The 19,861-nt window shown below is 43.2% G+C and overlaps 2 protein-coding genes across 3 annotated transcripts in view; both read left to right on the forward strand.

The window, feature by feature from the left end:
• nlrc3l (NLR family, CARD domain containing 3-like) overlaps positions 1 to 18,473 on the forward strand; it is a 234,648-nt gene extending 216,175 nt beyond the window's left edge. The window contains exon 15 of one of the 2 annotated variants that reach the window (XR_013964645.1): positions 18,379 to 18,473. The gene's annotated coding sequence lies outside the window, so the exon portion shown is untranslated. Of the gene's footprint in view, positions 1 to 4,568; positions 4,581 to 18,378 lie in introns of those variants that run through there. The other variant, XR_013964646.1, reaches the window with a different exon arrangement.
• Positions 2,187 to 17,901, forward strand: rab38a (RAB38a, member RAS oncogene family). Its single transcript, XM_080772671.1, has 4 exons — positions 2,187 to 2,210; positions 2,287 to 2,693; positions 11,612 to 11,892; positions 17,462 to 17,901. The coding sequence occupies exons 2-4, from the start codon at positions 2,495 to 2,497 to the stop codon at positions 17,618 to 17,620; spliced, it is 639 nt and encodes a 212-aa protein (XP_080628797.1). The 5' UTR covers positions 2,187 to 2,210; positions 2,287 to 2,494; the 3' UTR covers positions 17,621 to 17,901.
• Positions 18,474 to 19,861: the final 1,388 nt, after the last annotated feature.

The following is a 19,861-nucleotide window of genomic DNA, read 5'->3' on the forward strand; positions in this document are numbered from 1 at the left end:
ATGTTCATGGTATTTGGATAGTGCTGCTTATCTCCTGCATCAACGACTTCAACCCAGACATGTGACTTCTCTGGAAAACAGTTATATCTTTTGCTGTCGGGAGGAAACCTTGTATTTATATCTCCATATTTCATCATTGCATTTAGTTAGTAAATTAATGCCATATTTTTTTCTACAGTGCAACAAAATAGCAAAAATGTCAGATCTACAAGGTCACATTGCGATACGTGAGCTTGTACAGTAGATCTGCCATCTCCCACCAATCTCAAAAGTATCAACAAGAGCTTGTGAAACTATTGTATCCATTGGAATACATAATACCTTTTCCTCCTTATTTTTTACATCTTCATAAAAGTGAACCGTTTTGGACATGCAAGGTTTCCACCTGACAGCGATGACAATGTTGACTCATGTGTTAGTGTTGTCACATTGCTCATGACTGCCATAATTACTCTGGGAGTTGGAGTCACCTGGGAGATTATCAAAGGAAAGTGTTTGGATCATTTTGTGAAGGGAATGTAATGTAATTGATTCTACTCCCTTGCCATTTCCGCTTCAGCCCCAGTTTCTAGCAGTGGTGGATTCGTTTTACTTAAAGCTGCCTGCCAGGCAAGTGCTGACATTTTTATCAATGAGCTAATGGAGCCTGTCTGCTTGTATCGGATGTGTCTAGGTGAGACATGACCTTTGAAGTTTGACATGATCTAAATGTCTCAATAGTCAATTAACTATCATACAGATTGGACAAAATTATGTTTTATTCATTCATTTAAAAAAAGTTACTTTATGTGAAAGCAAGACCACAATTTGAATCCTGAAACTTTTTGGACATCTCTGAGGTTTCCACCTGTCAGAGACTTTGCATTTCAATTGATTTTACATTGATATCTGTGGGTAATGTAGTTTTGCCTACGCCTACCACCCCCGTCATGAACATTATGAATATTAATATACCATGAAAATTACATCTTTCATGGTATTCTCCACAGTGCTTCTTAGCTCCACTAAAAGGGGGTTTAACCCTATAGCAGCCATCTCAGTTTTCACCTCGCCTCCTAACCGATACATTTGCAAGTACTGTATACTCGAGTGCAATTCTGAGGTATTTTTGCCAGGTGCTTGAAAAGCACCTGAACTACATTTGCTACTACCTCTAGTAGTGACCGTAGTGGACACTATTTCATGATTGTCTGCCTCGTCTCTAGGCATTTGTCTTAGCAAATGGGACACGTACCCATAAGACCTATAGTCTGAACGGCATGATGCATATTCTGAATGCTGCAAAATGAAGCTGTGAGCTGATCACACAAACTGATTATACTGTATGTTCATAAACGAGAGCTTTCTGCACCTACCAGTTATGACTGAGTCATCATTCTTGTTTTCCTTACTTTAGAGTAGGCCTACTTGAGTATTTGCATTTTTCTGTACTTAAATACTCCACTGTAGGCCTACATCTCAGAGGCAAATGTCGTGAAAACTTGGGCTACTTTGCAGATTTATATTAGGCCTACTACTACAAAGCATACATTAATCATGCATGCCCGATTTCATTCATATTTGAACATTTTCTGTAGACCTTTGAAAAAAATGTTTTACTTTTACTTTGGTATAAGTGACCGTTGGAATAAAGTGCAGGCCTTTTCCCTGCAGAGTTTTTATATTATTATTTTATTTTGTATTATTATTATTATTAGGCTATTATACGTTAGTGTGGTAGGTTATAGGCTACTGCTACTTACTTGTGCTTCATCTATTTTCAACCGTATCTTTTAATTGGTCCTCACTAATTCATTATAAGAAAGGCTCTATTTCCATGCACTCGTTGGTGGGCTGTGGACAGTTCAGAAACCTGTGACCATGCACCTGTGACATCACCATGGGGATTCCTATAGTTGACTAATACTTGACTACAGTCTTTCCAAAGTGGACGGTGGACCCTTATACATGGGTTTATAAACTCTGGGACTGGACTGGACTGGACCCATAGTTATGGGGATCCTTCCTTCAAATTAAAATGTGTGAGAACTATGAATTATAAGCATGCATGAGATATAGGCTAACGAGCATAATCAAATTAGCATATCATGACGATACATTGAAAAAGGGTGAAGTGGTCCTTTATTTTGTGGGAAAAAAATTGAGTAGGCTACAGGCAGAGTGAGGCTATTTCTCAGAGCTGCTCTCGTCTCGACCGCTCTGCGCGCAAAGTCACAAGTTCCACAAAGTGCACACGACTTTTTTTTTCTTGGCTGCCTGCTCTTCACTTCCTTCTCCTCCTTGCAGGGCGCAGCAGGCAGACAGGCAAGGGCGTACAGTTCCACTACAGTACCCCACCCCACCCACCGCTTCCCTCTGCCGGCTCAATCGCCGTCCAACTCCAAACCTCGTTCTCTTTCTGCCTTTCGCCCCTATTTCCCCGCTCCTCTCCATCCATAACTTGACTAAACGGGGGCATTGATGCTCATCCGTCGCCCTCTCCTCATCGGTCAGCATGCAGAACAGCCACAAGGAGCATCTGTATAAGATCCTGGTGATCGGGGACCTCGGGGTGGGAAAGACCAGCATCATCAAACGCTACGTGCACCATAACTTCAGCCCCAACTACCGGGCCACCATCGGGGTGGACTTCGCTCTCAAAGTGCTCAACTGGGACCAGACCACCGTGCGTCTCCAGCTATGGGACATCGCAGGTAAAAAAACAAAACAGAACATACCGGTAATCTAAGGGATCATATAAGCGATATGTTACATGCAGTTTTTCTTTTTTGGATTATTCTGAAATTGAACCCTTTTCGGAAAGTGAATAAAGTATAGCCACGTAATTATCCAAGCAATGTGAGGTTTCACTGGTTATATTAAAAGTAAAATTATGGTTCAATAGAGACAGTTACCATATGTAATGTACTTCACTAGTGTTGTAAAGTTTAAGATGAAGTAGTAGGCCTACAAGTGTAAAGTAGTCTTAAATCCACTGTAATAAATAATGCCATGGGATTGTCTCAGGTCTGGACACAGTGGTCATAGACTCAGAAACCATAGCCTATAATCGTTATCTCTCCAAGAGGAAACCACATGATGTCACACATCTCAACCAGCTGACCTGTAAATGTACGTGTTCATTCTTAAATTCAAACCTGACATAACCACACCTACCCTATGCAGTATGCATATCATAACAAATTATGTTAGAGAGCAATGGTTCGCAAAAACATAACTCAGAGTTGCAGTCAAACTTGTAAAGGGTCCAATTGGAACCACCCTTAAGGAACCCTGATGGTCCCTGGACCACACTTTGAGAACCACCGTTATAGAGTTTGACACACTTTGAAAGGAGAAAACAAACTTGGCACAGCGCCAAAACTAAAGTCATGTGGTCAGTGGTGGAAAGTAATACTCCATTTTGATTGTGTGTGTGTGTGTGTGTGTGTGTGTGTGTGTGTGTGTGTGCGCGCGCGCGAGCGCATGTGTGTGTGTGTGTGCATGTGTGTGTGAAGAAGCTTGGCTGAGTTTGGAAACACATGGCCGGACAGTGTAAACAACACAGCTGCAGAGGGCTAATAATAATGGATGTGTTAGATTTATGCATATATGCATACAGTATTGCCACTCATCATAAGTGTGATTAGCTGCAGCTGTAGTTGCCTATACATCATTGTGTATTGTAAGGTCAGTGTTGTATGCAGCCTGCCATTACCCTGCTGTAGTTTTTGACCTGCAGTGAACAGCCTATAGCGATATGTATATCACTTTTTAACACTCTTTAACACAGTTTACATTTTCCTCTTACATTCAAGTACTGTAGGCCTATAAATACAGTTTTGCGGTATAGCCTACTTTTACTTTTTTGAGTATTTCCATTTTTCAATATACTTATACTCCGCTAGATCTCAGTACAAGTTACTTTGCATATTTAGTTTAGTATTATAAAACATAGTAAACCACTTATGTCCTATTGTGTAATTAATATAGCTGATATACCAGCTCACAACTTGTAGAATTGATATTCCGGGGGCACGGTGGCACAGTTGGTAGTGCTGTCGCCTCACAGCTAGAAGGTCCTGGGTTCGATTCCCGCTTGGGAAGCTGTGGGTGTTGGCGGCGTGTTTCCTCCTCCGCGTCATCAGTGCCCATACCCGAAGGCGGGGTTGGCGAAAGGGCTTTTCTGTGTGGAGTTTGCATGTTCTCCCCGTGTCCCCTAGGGTAGGTACCCTCACAAAAAACATGCAGTAATCCTGGTCACTAAACTTCCTCCCCCTGGCCAGTCTGTCTGTGTGTCCGTGTGTCACGCTTTTGTGCCCATATATGGAGCTGTTTTGGGGACTCCTTATATGGTTATGAGTCATGGTGACATGAGTGTGATGGCGTGGTCCAACTTGTGCCCATATATGGAGCTGCTTTGGGGACTCCTTATATGGTTATGGCTGAGTCATGGTGACATGAGTGTGATGGCGTGCTATAAATCTTTAAAAAACCCAAATATGTACGAGCTGCGTTCGCTTCCCGCGTTTGCGCGTCTTACTGGTAGCCATCTAACAGGTCTAATGGTGGGCCCCTCAAAGCTATAGAGCGCCGCAGTCCCTCCCCCTTTCAGAAAAACGAGTGGCCCAGGAAATGAAAACCCCATGCATTCTCCCATCGGCACTTCTAATATAATATATTTAAAGACTGTTACGCCGCGGACAAAGCCAACTCGGATCGTGACAAATCATGACAATGAACACAATGTTTTGGGCCGATCAAATCATTAGAAAGAAGAAAAGAAAGTCAGGAGACAACACTATTTGTTTTGTTTTTCGTCTTATAAATTATTTGATCGGCCCAAAACATTGTGTTCATTGTCATGATTTGTCATGATCCGAGTTGGCTTTGTCCGCGGCGTAACCGTCTTTAAATAAATTATATTAGAAGTGCCGATGCGAGAATGCATGGGGTTTTCATTTCCTGAGCCACTGGTTTTTCTGAAAGGGGGAGGGACTGCGGCGCTCTATACAAAGGCCTAATAGCCATCTAACAGATCTAATGGTGGGCCCCTCAAAGCTATACAAAGGCCTAATAGCCAACAGGTCTAATGTCTGACTAACAGAGCTGACAGTTTTTACATAAATAAATATCCTTGGTTAGATTGAAAATCCTGTACAAAATCTCTACAGGTGCTTCACTTCCTGCTTGGCACTCAGCATCAAGGGTTGGATTGGGTTTAAGTCTCTGTGACATCATGTCCAGGCAGCAAAGATTGAGAGAGAGAGGGAGCTTTGCACAAATATTCAGAAGTATACAGTATTTTATATCTGCTATTTTATACGCAACGTATAATGCTTTATGCTTTTCAGTGCTTCACTATTTATATGTGCTTCAATATTTATAAAATCCACAGGCATATACTTGAGCACTTTTATCTCTGGCATCCATATTTTGTAGGCCATTGTAGGCCAAAATGTTTTACTTTTACAGATCCTTTACAGAGGCCTGTCTCTTGCCAGGCCGTCCTTGCAGTGGTGGGAAAGTACTCAAATGTTTTACTTGAAGTATCAACTAAAAGTTGACTACTCCAATATAGAAATACTCCAATCAAGTAAAAATCCGGAATTTAACTCATTATGCAGAATGTCTCATTTCAAACTTTCAAATTGAGTATATATATTTTTAAATTAGCAGATCTACAAGCTCACATTGCATTGCATATTATCGAGTCGACACATTGGGAACTTGTAGATCGGCTACTTTCAGATGGCTGATGTGGTTACTGTACGTTTTGTATATGTAGTGGAGTAAAAGTACAATATTTGCCTCTGAAATGTAGTGGAGTAGAAGTAAAAGTACTGGAAATTGGAAAGACTCAAGTAAAGTATACAAATACCAAAAAATTGTACTTAATCACGAGTAAGACGCGCGAACACGGGAAGCGAACGCAGATCGTAAATTGCAATAACAATTAGAATAAATTACGAATTAGTGAGAACTGTGTAGTACTGTGAAATTAGTGAAGCTCCATATATGGGCACAAAAGGGGCCAGGTCCACAACAAACAAATCACTGGCCCCTTTTGTGCCCATATATGGAGCTGAGTGGACCTGGCCCCTTTTGTGCCCATATATGGAGCTGAGTGATTGCTGATGCAACACACTCCATATTTGGATAGCGGGACAGACAGACACACGGACACACAGACATGATCTGCTAGGTCTCATAGTAAGTGCTCACTGCATTCACAATCACTGCGTTCGCAATCATCATCATCATCATCATCATCATCATCATACTATAATTCTAACAATGTCTGTCTGCGTGTGTGTGTGTCTGTCTGTGTGTCACTGTGACTGTCGTAGATCCTTACTGCCTGCACCAATCACTCCCACTTTTCACACAGACATTGACCATATGAATATGGAGGGCGTAACGAAGCCCTTTTTTCGATTTGACACATTAATGATTATTAATGAATTTATTAGTCAATTACAAACGCACCCGGGCGCAGTACCCCCCACGGGGCAAATATCTCACAACGGGTAAGGGCTAGTACAATACAAAACATCAAAGACGCATGCCATTATAATCCATCTATAATGGATAAAGCCTTGGCCTGGAACCATCAGTTGGTCCCCACCCAACACTCTAGTTGGCGGGTCAGCAGTGATTGGCCAAATCACTGCTGACCCGGCTTCCAGCTATTGTCCTGCCAGAGCCAACAGGAGGCTCCACCTGCCTTGTGTGTTCTTGGGGGATTGCAGGCCCTTAGAGGTCTCTAGGAGTGTGTGTGTGTGTGTGTGGTCCATGGGAATTGGCTGTATTCTTCCAGTGGTCTATAGCAGAGGTTCTCAACGTCTTTAGCTGGGGACCCCCGCCCTGGCCCCCTCCCCACCCCCAATACAAATTGACTGCTACAATAACCATAATGATAGAGAAAATTCATCATAAATAAATACTGAAACCATGAAAACCATGAAACTATGTGTACTATGTAACCTCTTAATTTCCATTTTCCAGTCATTCAGTTTTTTTAGTTTTTTTATAATCTGAGGACCCCCCCAAAATATTTAGTGACCCCCGAGGGTATCGGTGTATATATACAATGTTTAAAACATTCCCAAAAAAGCATTTTGAATTAAATACAAATTCAATTGTGTTTTTCCCAGTAATTTCACAGAGCAATAAAATAAAAATGTAATACATGAATTGCAACTGTTTAAGAAGTAGTGCAAATAGCCGATCTACAAGCTCACAACGCAGCACAGTGCCTCAGGAAGACTCGGCTCACAATCAAAGCTTTCTACGGCGCCACAGTCCAGGCCTCAAATCTCACTCACATGAGAGCCAGACACATGACCACGTGCACTCACTGGACCGCCTGGGTGGGTGCACGAGAGGAGAGGGGGGGGGGGGGGGGGTGGGGGGGCTATGGGGGCAGAAGGCCAGCCGACACTCATGTGAGATCAGAGAATTATGGAGATATGGCCTGTGGGTTCAGGCCTGTAGGTATATATATATATATATATATATATATATATATATATATATATATATATATATATATATATATATATATAGGTTCAGGTTTATTTGTTCAGGTTTATTTGTTATAAATAAATACAATGACAATTATTTAGCTCAGAGCACTCTCAGTCTTATAGACACAGGACAAAAACAAACATCTATAGTGAAAAGAAAGAACACAAACGCAAAGTGCAAAGTGAAGTGACAGTGCAGTACAGTTCAAGGTCAGCTGTTCAGCAGCCTGACTGCCTGGGGGAAGAAACTGTTACTGAGACGGGTGGTACGAGATGTGATGCTCTGGTAGTGTTTTTTGGAAGGGAGTGGTAGGAACAGGGTATTTGGCTGGTGTCTTTAATGCTGTTGTGGGCTTTTCTCGTACAGCGTGTGGTGTAAGAATTGTGGATGAGCATCTCTCTCCTATGCTTACACACTGGGGCCTGCCTGTCAGAAAAGCCAGTTACAGATGGAGCTGCCCACACCAAGGCCACTGAGTTTCAACACTAATTTAGATGGAACAATAGTGTTGAATACGGAACTATAAACTATGAACATTTGACTGACCTAAGAGTTTTTCTTTTCAAGATGTACCAGGGCAGTGTGTAAAGCAAGAGAGATTGCTTCATCCACAGATCTATTTGAACAGTAAGCAAACTGTAATGGATCAATGCTAGCAGGAATAATGCTCTTGATATAAGAAATAACCAGTTTCTCTATTGTTTTTTATTATTATTATGTTATTGTGTGTGTGTGTTGACCTGTTGTGAAACAGAGAGAGAGAGACAGTGTAGAGACACTGTTGCCTGCTCGGTTCACACGGGTGTGATTTCTTTTTAAATATCGCCTTCTCCAGATAGATAGACTGCCCATAATAGCTGAGACAGAACAGTATTTAGCCAACTTTTTTGCATTTGTCTTTTGCAATCCACCCAATTGCAGACCCTTGAGCACAAGGCATAACTCAATCATTTATATATATTTTTTAAATATATTTATAACATTACCGATCTACAGCCACTGTCTGGAACTCTCTGCTCGGGGCTCAGGGATGAAATCAGCCCAACACTGCTTCTGACATACATAGGGGTTAATATCCAGGTCCTGTCATGAATTACGGACAGGTGCTTTTTTATGGTGGTTTTGAATGAAGACACGGAGTCGCACCGTTTGATGGCCGGTGGTCTGGCGTTCCACGTTCTGGTGGCACAATAGTAGGAAAAAAATGTACAGAATTCTATTTACTGTAAGCAGCAACGTTTCGGTCGGTCAGATGTTCATCGGGCATGGCCAATGAACCAGTTAATGTATTATTTATATTTATATAAACATTCAGTTTTTGCAGAATTTTGGGGGAACGAGATCGGTTGAGCTGCCTCTGGTGTTGTGCCCGTGCGCGTCTCTCACACTATAGTAAAGTAGTTTGACAGACACATGGTAACCGAACCGATCCCCTCAAGATCAGACCCATTGCAAGTTCTTGTACTCTGTCTTAGCCATCCCAGCCTAGTAAAGTCAGCTGGGGCACTGTGAGTGGTGGTAGGTTGGAAACATTTCCCTACATTCCAGACGTAATAAATCACTGTCTGTTTGTGTAAGCAAACATAAGACAAACATCACCTTCAGCCTTGTTCTATTTTTATCGGCAGAATCTCCAGAGTTTGTGTTGAAAGCTCAGGAAATAGTGCTCGACCTCTGCTCTATATCGCATGTGGTCTTAAGTAGTTAATCTCTATCTGAGTTAATCCGATTGAATTTAGCCTAATTCAAAACAAAAACAAAAACGATCTTAACAAAAAAAAAAACCTGATTGGATCACTTTGATATATCTGTGATCATTGGATTATCACAGCAAACATTATGTCAAGAATTGTAATTTTGATCAATCAGATAAACCAAATCTGATGCACTCAATTAAAGGTTTTGTACCCTTGACCCCTAGTATTTGTATTTAAATTAAAATTCAGTTATTTTTACTTTTATTTTTTACAGATTAGTCAGATTTTATCTCGGTAAAAATATCCGATCTACAAGCTACAAGATCTACAGCTAAGTGTCACGATTACGTGCTGTGACCTTGTAGAGCAGCTTTAATGGGTTAACTTAAATGGTAACATTTCTGCCAATCTTTAGTTTTATTTCTGTTATCCAGTGGTTTGAGGATGATACAACATGGCGAAAGCAAACATTCTTTGTTCTGTACATACTGTACATACAACTGTATGGTACAACACAGTCCTTAAGCCAGAAACATAACCTAAACATAACTGCAAGCAAGGGAGCAACACATGTTCGCCAACCAACAGCGCATGTTCGACAACCTTTCCGCATGTTCGGACTAATGGTACTTCGGATCTATGGGCGGTCCCCTAAAAGAATGCCCCATCAAACTTTCAGATGCTGTTTTCTCCCAGTGTGGAGGAAGAATGATTATGATTTTTATTGTGATCTCTTACTCTTGATATATATAATCCATTGGTTTCTGTTCTGGAGGTGTGTTCATGATCATGGCAGCAGAGTCTCTTTGTGCATGGCTGCCACTGCACGCGCACCTGCAGCCCATCAAGTATAATTTATGCTTCATCCCGTGGTCGTGCACGCAGACCTCTATTCTCACAACAGTCGCATCTGCGACGCGATGTGAGTTTGTATATCAGCTGTTCTCTGCGTGCAATACTGTTGCGCAATGAAGTATAAATGTATGCTAGGTGCCTGGCTGGATGCCAAAGAACTAAACAGAAAAAAACATGGGGTTTTGATTATGAGCAAAACACTCCCGTGACCCGCGGAGCGAGGACCCATGACGTCAGGACTTCTGTACTCTATAATTAACCCTAAACCTTAGATTAGGTTAAGGGTTAAGAAGACTTTGGCATGTGGGAGTTTAGATGTAGGGGTTAACGGGGAGTTCTGAGAAGTAGAATAATGGCAGACATTATGCTATGTGATCAGCAGGTAGCCTGCCAGTGCTGCTCCCACTGAGGACATGGAAGAGGAAATTAGACAGAACATTCCAACTGGATTTATCGCACGGGACCGAACTCTCAGGACGTTTCTAATTGCAAAGTCTTACTCTAAAAGTATTTTTGTTTTCTTGTGAGAACCAGGAGAACGATCCTCACACAATGTACATTTATCAAATTATACTATACGTGTGGGTACATTTGACCCTCACAGGTGCAGTAAATTATACACGTACGTGCACACGCACACACTTAATCTTAATTAGTCCATCTGGCTCTCCTCCACCCATTGTGTTGCCCTTTCCTTTCATCTCATCTCTGTACCTCTCTCTCTCTCTCTCTCTCTCCATCTCAGCATCTCCGTAATTAACACACTGAATATTTAATTTGTCTCTAATGAGCTTCAGGCTCGCATCACACTGCCTCTGTATCTTTATGCAGCGGTGGAAGAACCTCTCTAGTCTTAGAGCAGGGGTTTGTGGGTCACCAGATTTCTTTCTGAACGTTTAACTCATTTAAATAGCCTAATTAGTAGAATTTATACAAGAACCTATTCACTGATGTGTCAAAAGCAAACACAGTTTGGTATTGTTGTGTGTCCCAATCAAACCAAGATTGAATCCACCTGTCCAAAATCAGGCCCTAATTTAATCTCTAATTCAAATGTTTTGTTTTGTAATTATTTTGTTTTCCTGTGGTGATTTCGTATCTGATTGTGTTGATTGCTTTACAACTGGACTTTCCTCCGAGGTGGATAGTCTGCTGACACTGATGCGAGGTTACTCCGTGCTGGGAAATAAATATTGCTCAGTGTTGGCATTTCCCTTGGGGGGCAACGTTTGGCACGGCAACTCGCATGCGTTAGCTCGCTCGGTGGTGTCTGTCGTGGCTCAAGTTCGCTATAGAGACGGCGCCCCTCCGTCGTGGTCAAAAAAGTATTTTTGGCGGTCCCCAGACCAAAAGGTTGAGAACCCCTATATCTTTTACAGTACTGCGCTTGAGTTACATCTTGTACTCTGACCACTTTTTTTCCGTCCACACCAATTAGAATATGGAGATGGGGTGTTTCTGCTCGACAGCAACGATACGAAGTATAGTATTTACTGACTGTACACCACTGATGTTTCTGTCTGTATGTGCGTGCCTGCGTGTGCATCCAGGTCAGGAGAGGTTCGGCAACATGACGCGGGTCTACTACCGCGAGGCCATGGGCGCCTTCATAGTGTTCGACGTCACGAGGCCCGCCTCCTTCGAGGCCGTCACCAAATGGAAGGAGGACCTGGACTCCAAGCTGACACTGGCCAATGGGAAGAATGTGGCCACGGTGCTGCTGGCCAATAAGTGCGACCAGGGGCGGGACGTCCTCACCAACAACGGTATCAAGATGGAGCAGTTCTGTCAGGAGAACGGCTTTGTGGGCTGGTTCGAGACCTCCGCTAAGGTGAGGGCCCAGGGCACGTGCATGGACGAATGCAAACGTATACGCACACACACAGGCATTCATGAACAAATACATAAGCACACACACATATTGTGGTCGGGTTTATTTATTTTGCCTTTGCTTTTTCTTCCCAATTTAGTTGTTGCAATTGTTTCCTCCCCACACACATTTGAGTGTCCTCACTCAGTCAATCCTACTGACTCACCTGCCATCATGAAATCTGACATCTCTTTGCTCTGACCATCTTGTCTTGTGTGTGTGCGTGCATGCGTGCATGTGTGTAGCCTAAGGGAAATGAAACTCCATTGAGCTGTAACTATGGTTAGCCTCTTCATGTCCTGCTAAGGATCAGTGAGGAGAGTATCCACCACAACTCAACTAGTAGTTCAATAGACTGTTAACGAGCCCGTCAGTGACAACATTCCACACCTGGGCAGAGACAAAGCCGTCTACAGCAGGGCAATTAGCGGGCCCTCTCCCTATTGGACCTCTCCCTGGGCCACATGCGGCCCACGGATCACCAGTTTGACACCCCTGCAGTGTAGATACTGTAGAACCCACAACCTCGCAGTGGTGGGCAGGCACTTTACGGCTGCACAATACCCGAGTGCCTATAGACAAATCCCTGGAGCAGTGCCCTGTAGGCCTGTAGGTGTAGGTGATCAATACTGAGGTGTCAAGCTGTGCTTAATGTTACGCCTCAGCTATGACTGCGCCCAGGGCACCCCTCCGTGGATTCGTCTATACAGAGATTAATGATGGAGAGAGTTCTAACACATTTTGGAATGGGCTGATGGTTGATTTAAGCAGTCACGTCTGGCTTGAGCCGAGCTAATCGGACTAGACAGCTGATGTGCAATCAGTCATCCCCTGCAAAAATTCAGGGAGAGAAACAGTCGTGAAGTTGTGCATCTGCATTTTTATGTACCCTGTTTATTGCTTAAGGCTGTGTGTCAACAGAAAACGATTTTGAGCTCCCAGTGCCAATTTCTGCCAGGCATTTCTTTTTTCAACGTTTTTTCAAGGTTCTGACAATTTGTTGCATGCAGCATATGATTTGTGTAGAACCACCAATTGTTTTTTGGCAGATAACATAAGACAAAGAAAATAGCAGGTATATACAATATGACATTACGTCTGACAACAATAACATTTAAAGAAAGTAAAATAAAATAGACAATCACAGTACACCACCCAGTTGTACCCCCTTAAACCAATCATCCAGTTAACCTTCACCTTCTTAACTAATTACCTAAATTCTTCAAGAAAAAAATAAAATAAAACAGATCCAAAATAAAACTACATGATATTTCTTAATAATTTCACCAAAAAAGTACACTGTTTGTCAGTTATATTATGTAACATAAGTGGATTAAATTGAATGAAATGGGATTAAACCTGCCGGCCAATGTACTTTGAGGAGGTACAATTATATCCCTTTTATACCTGTCATGTTATGACGGGTATAAAAGGGATATAATTGTACCATTATTCCGACTGTTACTTGCACTGGACACCTACTGACGTTCTATGGTGAAGATGTGTTGGAGTTCTCCCCTTCCCAGCTGCTGTACCTCGCATAGCAGCTCTCTCTCTCTCTCTCTCTCTCTCTCTCTCTCTTGCCCTCCAGTGTTTTGTGTTTTTGGCAGAGCGCCTGACGGCGATTCAAGCAGAAAATAGTCCTGGCACTGTCCCAGTCATTTATACAAGCTGAAGTTCAGTCATTACCACGACCACGAGATGTCCGTGTTTACCATTATTTCTCCACAAATAAGTAACCCTTTTTTGCTAATAGACAGTTGATAGGTTTGGACATTGCAGGGTATAAATAAACACTTATCGTCGCTTTTCGTTTGAAACAAAATAGCAGATATACAAGCTCAAAAACGTTCGACCTTGCAGATCTGATAACTTGTGATAGTTTTGCGTGACACTAGTATGATCAAGTAGGCCAGCAGGGCATACATGTACGTAAAAACAAAAAGTTACAATATGGAGATAAGAGGTTTCTGCCCAACAGCAGCGTTATGTACCCCACAGGAGTTCCCGGGTAGCTCAGTTGTTAGAACATTCGCCTTTTTGGACCACGAGGTCCTGGGTTTGATAATGGGCACCGCCAATGCAGCGTATCATTAGCAGGGTAACAGTAAGTACTTGGAGCTGACATTAGGTGTGCTGCCAGGGGTCTGGTGCAGTGGTTCCAAGGGTTTGTTGAGTTTGTTGATGGAACCGATTTGGACCCTTACAGGTCTGTAACTCTGAGAGTGTACAAAATAAATGGAACTGAATGGACCCAGGTCTGTAACTCTGAGAGTGTACAAATGGAACCGAATGGACCCTCTCAGAATTTAAAGAAATAGTTCACCCCAAAAATGGAAAGAATAAATATCTATATTTCCATTACACATCGCATGAAACCTTGAGTTCCTAATTCCTTTAACCCATTTAGACCGGCTGCCGCGGTTACTTTTTCTAAGAAGTCGGGGAATGCGGGAACACGTGTGTTTTGTCTTTTTTGTTCTGTTTCTCAGAAAGACCTTTCCAAAAATCGGCCTCAGGTCTAAATGGGTTAATGACCTGCAGAGACTCTTCGAGTCTTCAAGTCTCCTCCGCCTGAGTTTGCCTGAGTGACTGACGACCCGGTCATCAACTTATTGGCTTAGGAATGCAACAAAAACAAAAAAGAATTCATGGGGTGTGTAATTGATAGAAAATAGGTCATGTTTTGGGTGAAGTACTCGTTCAAACATCCTTGGGTTTTTGAAAGGCGCCGCTATAAATTCAAGTTTAATTGAGAGTGTACAAATGGACCCTTACGGATTAGAGGTTCCTTGAAATTAAAAGGTTTGAGAACCATTGGTTGGTCAGCTAGTGCATTGAAACGGGGACAGAAACCCTCATTCTTGGCCAATCTATAAGTCACAAATCTCTGCCCGGGGCAAAGCTTGGGATGTGTGTCTCATGGCCCTTTGGTGAAATGTGTCGAATGGCAATTGGTGGGGACCTACGGATTCTGAGAACAAAAAAATCATACCCGTGATTGTGAGGGGTGCTAATATATTAAAGTCTAACTCATGTTGATTAGGTGATGTAATGGTGATGTAAAACAAACGTTAAACACGATTAACAATAAAGAGACAATAGGACGTAATGAGGCACATTATGACGTAAATTTTCCCTTCATTGTCAATGGCGTTTACAAAACAAACATTGAACTAAAGACAAACATTAAACCTGTGTATAAATAAAATAAATAAATAAATGTACTGTATACTGAGCGGCCCAAACTCAGGAGGAGGCACAGATTCTAGGCTTCCTGATGCTTGAATGGCAGGGCTTCACATGACATTAGTGCCATCACCTGTCACTAAGCTTCACGAGACGTTTGGTCCACATAGCGTAAAATAACTGTTACTAGGCCTCTCTGACTTAGTGACTTACTGATGTAAACCTTACTGACTTTCTTACTAACTTATACTTTACTAAACTGACTAACCTTGGCTGTGTTCTGTCCAACACCTGAGCTTGTCTGTCTGTCTGTCACTAGCCTGGGCACCATTTCATTTAGGGTATATGATCCTGTCGGGAGCGGATGATATCGTTACGTCATGTTGTAGTATTGTTTTGTAGTCGACAGGCAGGAACAACAGCAACGGCTGTTCTGCAACTTCCTTTTCCCTCAAACCGATTTCTCTCAATAAAAGCTCTCGTAGCCTGTAGCTTTTATTGATAAAAATCGGCTTGAGGGAAAAGGAAGTTGCCGCCTGTTGTTCCTGCCTGTCGACTACAAAACAATACTACAACATGACGTAACGATATCATCCGCTCCCTAGTCCCGACAGGATCATACAGACTTTTGAAACAGAGACCAGGCTTTCCTCCGAGGTGGTGGAAAGCCTGGTGAGGCTAGGTTAGTCTGTCACACACGTTTGAAGCTATGACATATCTGTCGGGTGGAAACCTTATATGTCCTACAAGCTCAAAAGAGTCAGGTTCACATCAATGAGACTCTCTTACAATGTCTAGACATGAAAGACTGGTGTGTTCTGGACACGAGGTGAGCTGAGGACTCATTCACTAATGCATACACACACACACACACACACACGCACATGCTCACACATGCATGCATGCACACACGCACACGCACACACACACACACACACACACACACACACACACACACACACACACGCACATGCTCACACGTTACACTGACACATACATTAAGACACTGACACACACACACACACACACACACACACACACACACACACACACACACACACACTGAGGCCCTGATTATAGCACCTGGGCTGGCAGCATCAGGAATTTCACAGTTCCATTCTAAGAAAACTCATTTCACACACATGCACGCACGCGCAAGCAAATGCATACATACATACACAAATTCACATTCAAATACAGATTGACACCCGCACAGTCTGTTATTGAGAATTGCAATCAATATATCGTTCAGAGCGGAGCATTCAACAGAGCCAATGATGAATATAAACGATCCGTGCAAGTCACAACACAGTTGGGAAACGGAGCCCTGCAGTGTGCGAGGCGTTTCATTTTCTTAGTTCACTGTTATTTTCTTGGCTCAGCACCTGCCTGACACACTTGCAGGGTGTGAAACTGTGGATGCTGTGCATGTCTTTCTATTCTATTCATTACTACAGCCTTACACAATTTCACATTTGGTTTCCCTTCAGTAACCTTTGCAACACTTTCCTGTATACAGTATCTGTATTCTGTTTATTTAAGAGCTGGAGAAACAGTTCTGAAAACTCTGTTCAGCAATGGTTGCTATTGGAGTACTGAGCCATTTAACACTTATTTTAACCCAAACAATATCCCTTATACTGTATACCAGTGGTTCTTAAAGTGGGATCCGGGGACCGCACGCACGCACGTGTAAGTGAGGACAGTGAGGGTGTGAGTGAGGGTGGATAGGGAGTGGCAGGTGTCATGTTGTCGTGTATAAGTGAGGACAGTGAGTGTATGGATGTGTGAGTGTGGGTGGATAGGGAGTGGCAGGTGTCATGTTGTCGTGTATAAGTGAGGACAGTGAGTGTATGGATGTGTGAGTGTGGGTGGATAGGGAGTGGGAGGTGACACCACATTGCAGCCCACTCTGCTAGTCGGCATGCACAGAGCACACACTGCATGAATATTCAATATTTCACACCCCATTATTTAACCGCTACTGTCTGCGACACATCCTCTATGTGTGTGTGCGTGTGTGTGTGTGCGTGTGTGAGTGCGTGCGTGCGTGTGTGTGCGTGCGTGCGTGCGTGAAGGGGCAACTCTTTGAGAGTATACAAATGGAACCAAATGGACCCTTCCATTTGTACACTCTCAGCAAGTACTTAATGTACCAAAAGTACTCATTATACAGAATGTCCCATTTCAAGTATTGAAATGTATAAAAATCTTTTAGATCAATAACAATAAATAAAGATCTACAAGCTCACAATGTGTTGCATCGCGACGCATTGGCTAAATGTACTTAGTTAATTTACATTAACTAACATTATTTTTCTCTCTCTCCCTGGACCTCCAGGAGAACATCAACATCGATGAGGCAGCCAACTGCTTGGTGAAACACATCATCGCCAGTGAGAAGGACATGCTGGAGGCAGATGTCCCCGACATCATCTCTGGACAACAGCTGGACAACACATCTGCCGGCACCTGCTCCTCCTGCTTCAGATCTCAGTGAAGACGCCTGCCGTTTGCCTTAATGGGCTCTATGCGCACACGCCATTTTGGAAAGAACTCAGGGCTACTAATGAAGGCTCCGTTCCATTCTGGTCAAACAGAGTCAGGGTGCTGCTGTTGTGCATGTTGGCTGACTGACAGTGGGTCTCTAAGTGTCCTTGGTTGGTTCCAAATGGCCCTGGGTATGGGTGTGTAACTCTGAGAGTGTACACATGGATCTGAAAACTCAAATTTTAGGTGATAAGGTGACCACCGCTGTGTTTGGGAAATTACATGACATAGTAGTATGTTCCCACACAAAAGGTGAGTAGTTTATCACCTAAAACTGAAGTATGCGTGGGCCTTAATGGTGCATTTATATAGTGCCTGCTTTACATAGATTGTGCATTACATTCATCCACACATTCATACAACGATGGCGGAGGAAACCATGCAAGGCACCAACCTGCACATCAGGAGCAATTAGGGGTTCAGCATCTTGTTCAAGGACAGTTCGACATTAACTCTGGGGTTGCCCGGGATCGAACGGGGTACCTCACGGTTCCCATCCAGCTGCTCTACCGGCCACTCTACCCCTGAGCCACTGCCTCCCCTTAAGGGTCCATTTACACTCTCAGAGTTATTAAATTAAAAAGTTTGAGAACCACTGTACACTATAAGGAACAGAGCCTTAATTAGTATCATCGGTAACACCTGTGAAGGAAGTAGGGAAGGAGCCCAGAAGTAGGAAGAGTAATTCTGTGTGCACAGAGCCTATAGAGCGCCGCAGTCCCGCCCCCTTTCAGAAAAGCGAGTGGCCCAGGAAATGAAACCCCAATGCATTCTCCCATCGGCACTTCTAATATAATTTATTTAAAGACGGATCGGATCGACTCGGATCGTGACAAATCATGACAATGAACACAATGTTTTGGGCCGATCAAATAATTTATAAGACGAAAAACTAAACAAATAATGTTGTCTCCTGACTTTCTTTTCTTCTTTCTAATGATTTGATCGGCCCAAAACATTGTGTTCATTGTCATGATTTGTCACGATCCGAGTTGGCTTTGTCCGCGGCGTAACCATCTTTAAATAAATTATATTAGAAGTGCCGATGGGAGAATGCATTGGGGTTTCATTTCCTGGGCCACTCGCTTTTCTGAAAGGGGGCGGGACTGTGTGTGTGTGTGTGTGTGTGTGTGTGTGTGTGTGTGTGCGCCTGCGTGTTAGGTCAACGTGTAGTCCGGGCCCCACCAGGGGTCCAAAGGTAACTCTGAGACTGTACAAATGGAACTATTATATAATCTTTGGGAGCCCACCGGTCTACAGTGTAAAATCCTTACTATTAATGTAACAGGTTAAAAAGATAAGCTAAAGAAAATAATACAAATAACACTGTGGAATCCAAATGATGGGTCCATGTTGTTCCATTTGTGTCCTAGAGTTACTGAGCAGGTGCAGCAGTATGTGTGTGTCTGTTGTCACCTCGTGTTCGTGCACGTGAGGGTGTTCGTGCACATGGGCTTGGATTTGACTGCATTTGTTTATTTGCGTGTGTGCGTGCGTGCGTGTGTGCGTATTGAGAGTTGACAGGTGGACAGGTGTGTGAGAGAGAGAGAGAGAGAGAGAGAGAGAGAGAGAGAGAGAGAGAGAGAGAAGGTCACTCTCAAGGCCGACTTGATGTCTGCGTTCTGCCTCTTCAGTAACCATGGCAACACAGTTAACGAACACAGACCCCCATGTGCAGCATGCGATGTGACAACATGAGTCCCTGGTCCAAATGCTCTGGGACTGTCCGTCTCCCTTCAGGCATCAACTGGTCCAAATGCCCTGGGACTGTCCATCTCCCTTCAGCCATCAACTGGTCCAAATGCTCTGGGACTGTCCGTCTCCCTTCAGGCATCAACTGGTCCAAATGCCCTGGGACTGTCCGTCTCCCTTCAGGCATCAACTGGTCCAAATGCCCTGGGACTGTCCGTCTCCCTTCAGGCAACCAACTGGTCCAAATGCTCTGGGACTGTCCGTCTCCCTTCAGGCATCAACTGGTCCAAATGCTCTGGGACTGTCCGTCTCCCTTCAGGCATCAACTGGTCCAAATGCTCTGGGACTGTCCGTCTCCCTTCAGGCATCAACTGGTCCAAATGCTCTGGGACTGTCCGTCTCCCTTTAGGCATCAAACCGGCGTCAGGCAGAAACCTCTTTTCTATCTTATCTTATCTTTTTTTTTATTTTATTTTTTATCAATGTCCTACTTGTAAGT

This window comes from Protomyctophum bolini (assembly GCF_963924005.1).
Source record: "Protomyctophum bolini genome assembly, chromosome: 9".
Classification (NCBI taxonomy): Eukaryota; Metazoa; Chordata; class Actinopteri; order Myctophiformes; family Myctophidae; genus Protomyctophum; species Protomyctophum bolini.

What these genes read in the sequence shown, in the direction of transcription:
- rab38a (XM_080772671.1), top strand. Translation starts at nt 2,495, where the DNA reads ATGCAGAACAGCCACAAGGAGCATCTGTATAAGATCCTGGTGATCGGG. An exon ending in CCAGCTATGGGACATCGCAG is followed by an intron (nt 2,694 to 11,611) that starts GTAAAAAAACAA and finishes GTGTGCATCCAG; the next exon opens with GTCAGGAGAGGTTCGGCAAC. An exon ending in GGTTCGAGACCTCCGCTAAG is followed by an intron (nt 11,893 to 17,461) that starts GTGAGGGCCCAG and finishes CTGGACCTCCAG; the next exon opens with GAGAACATCAACATCGATGA.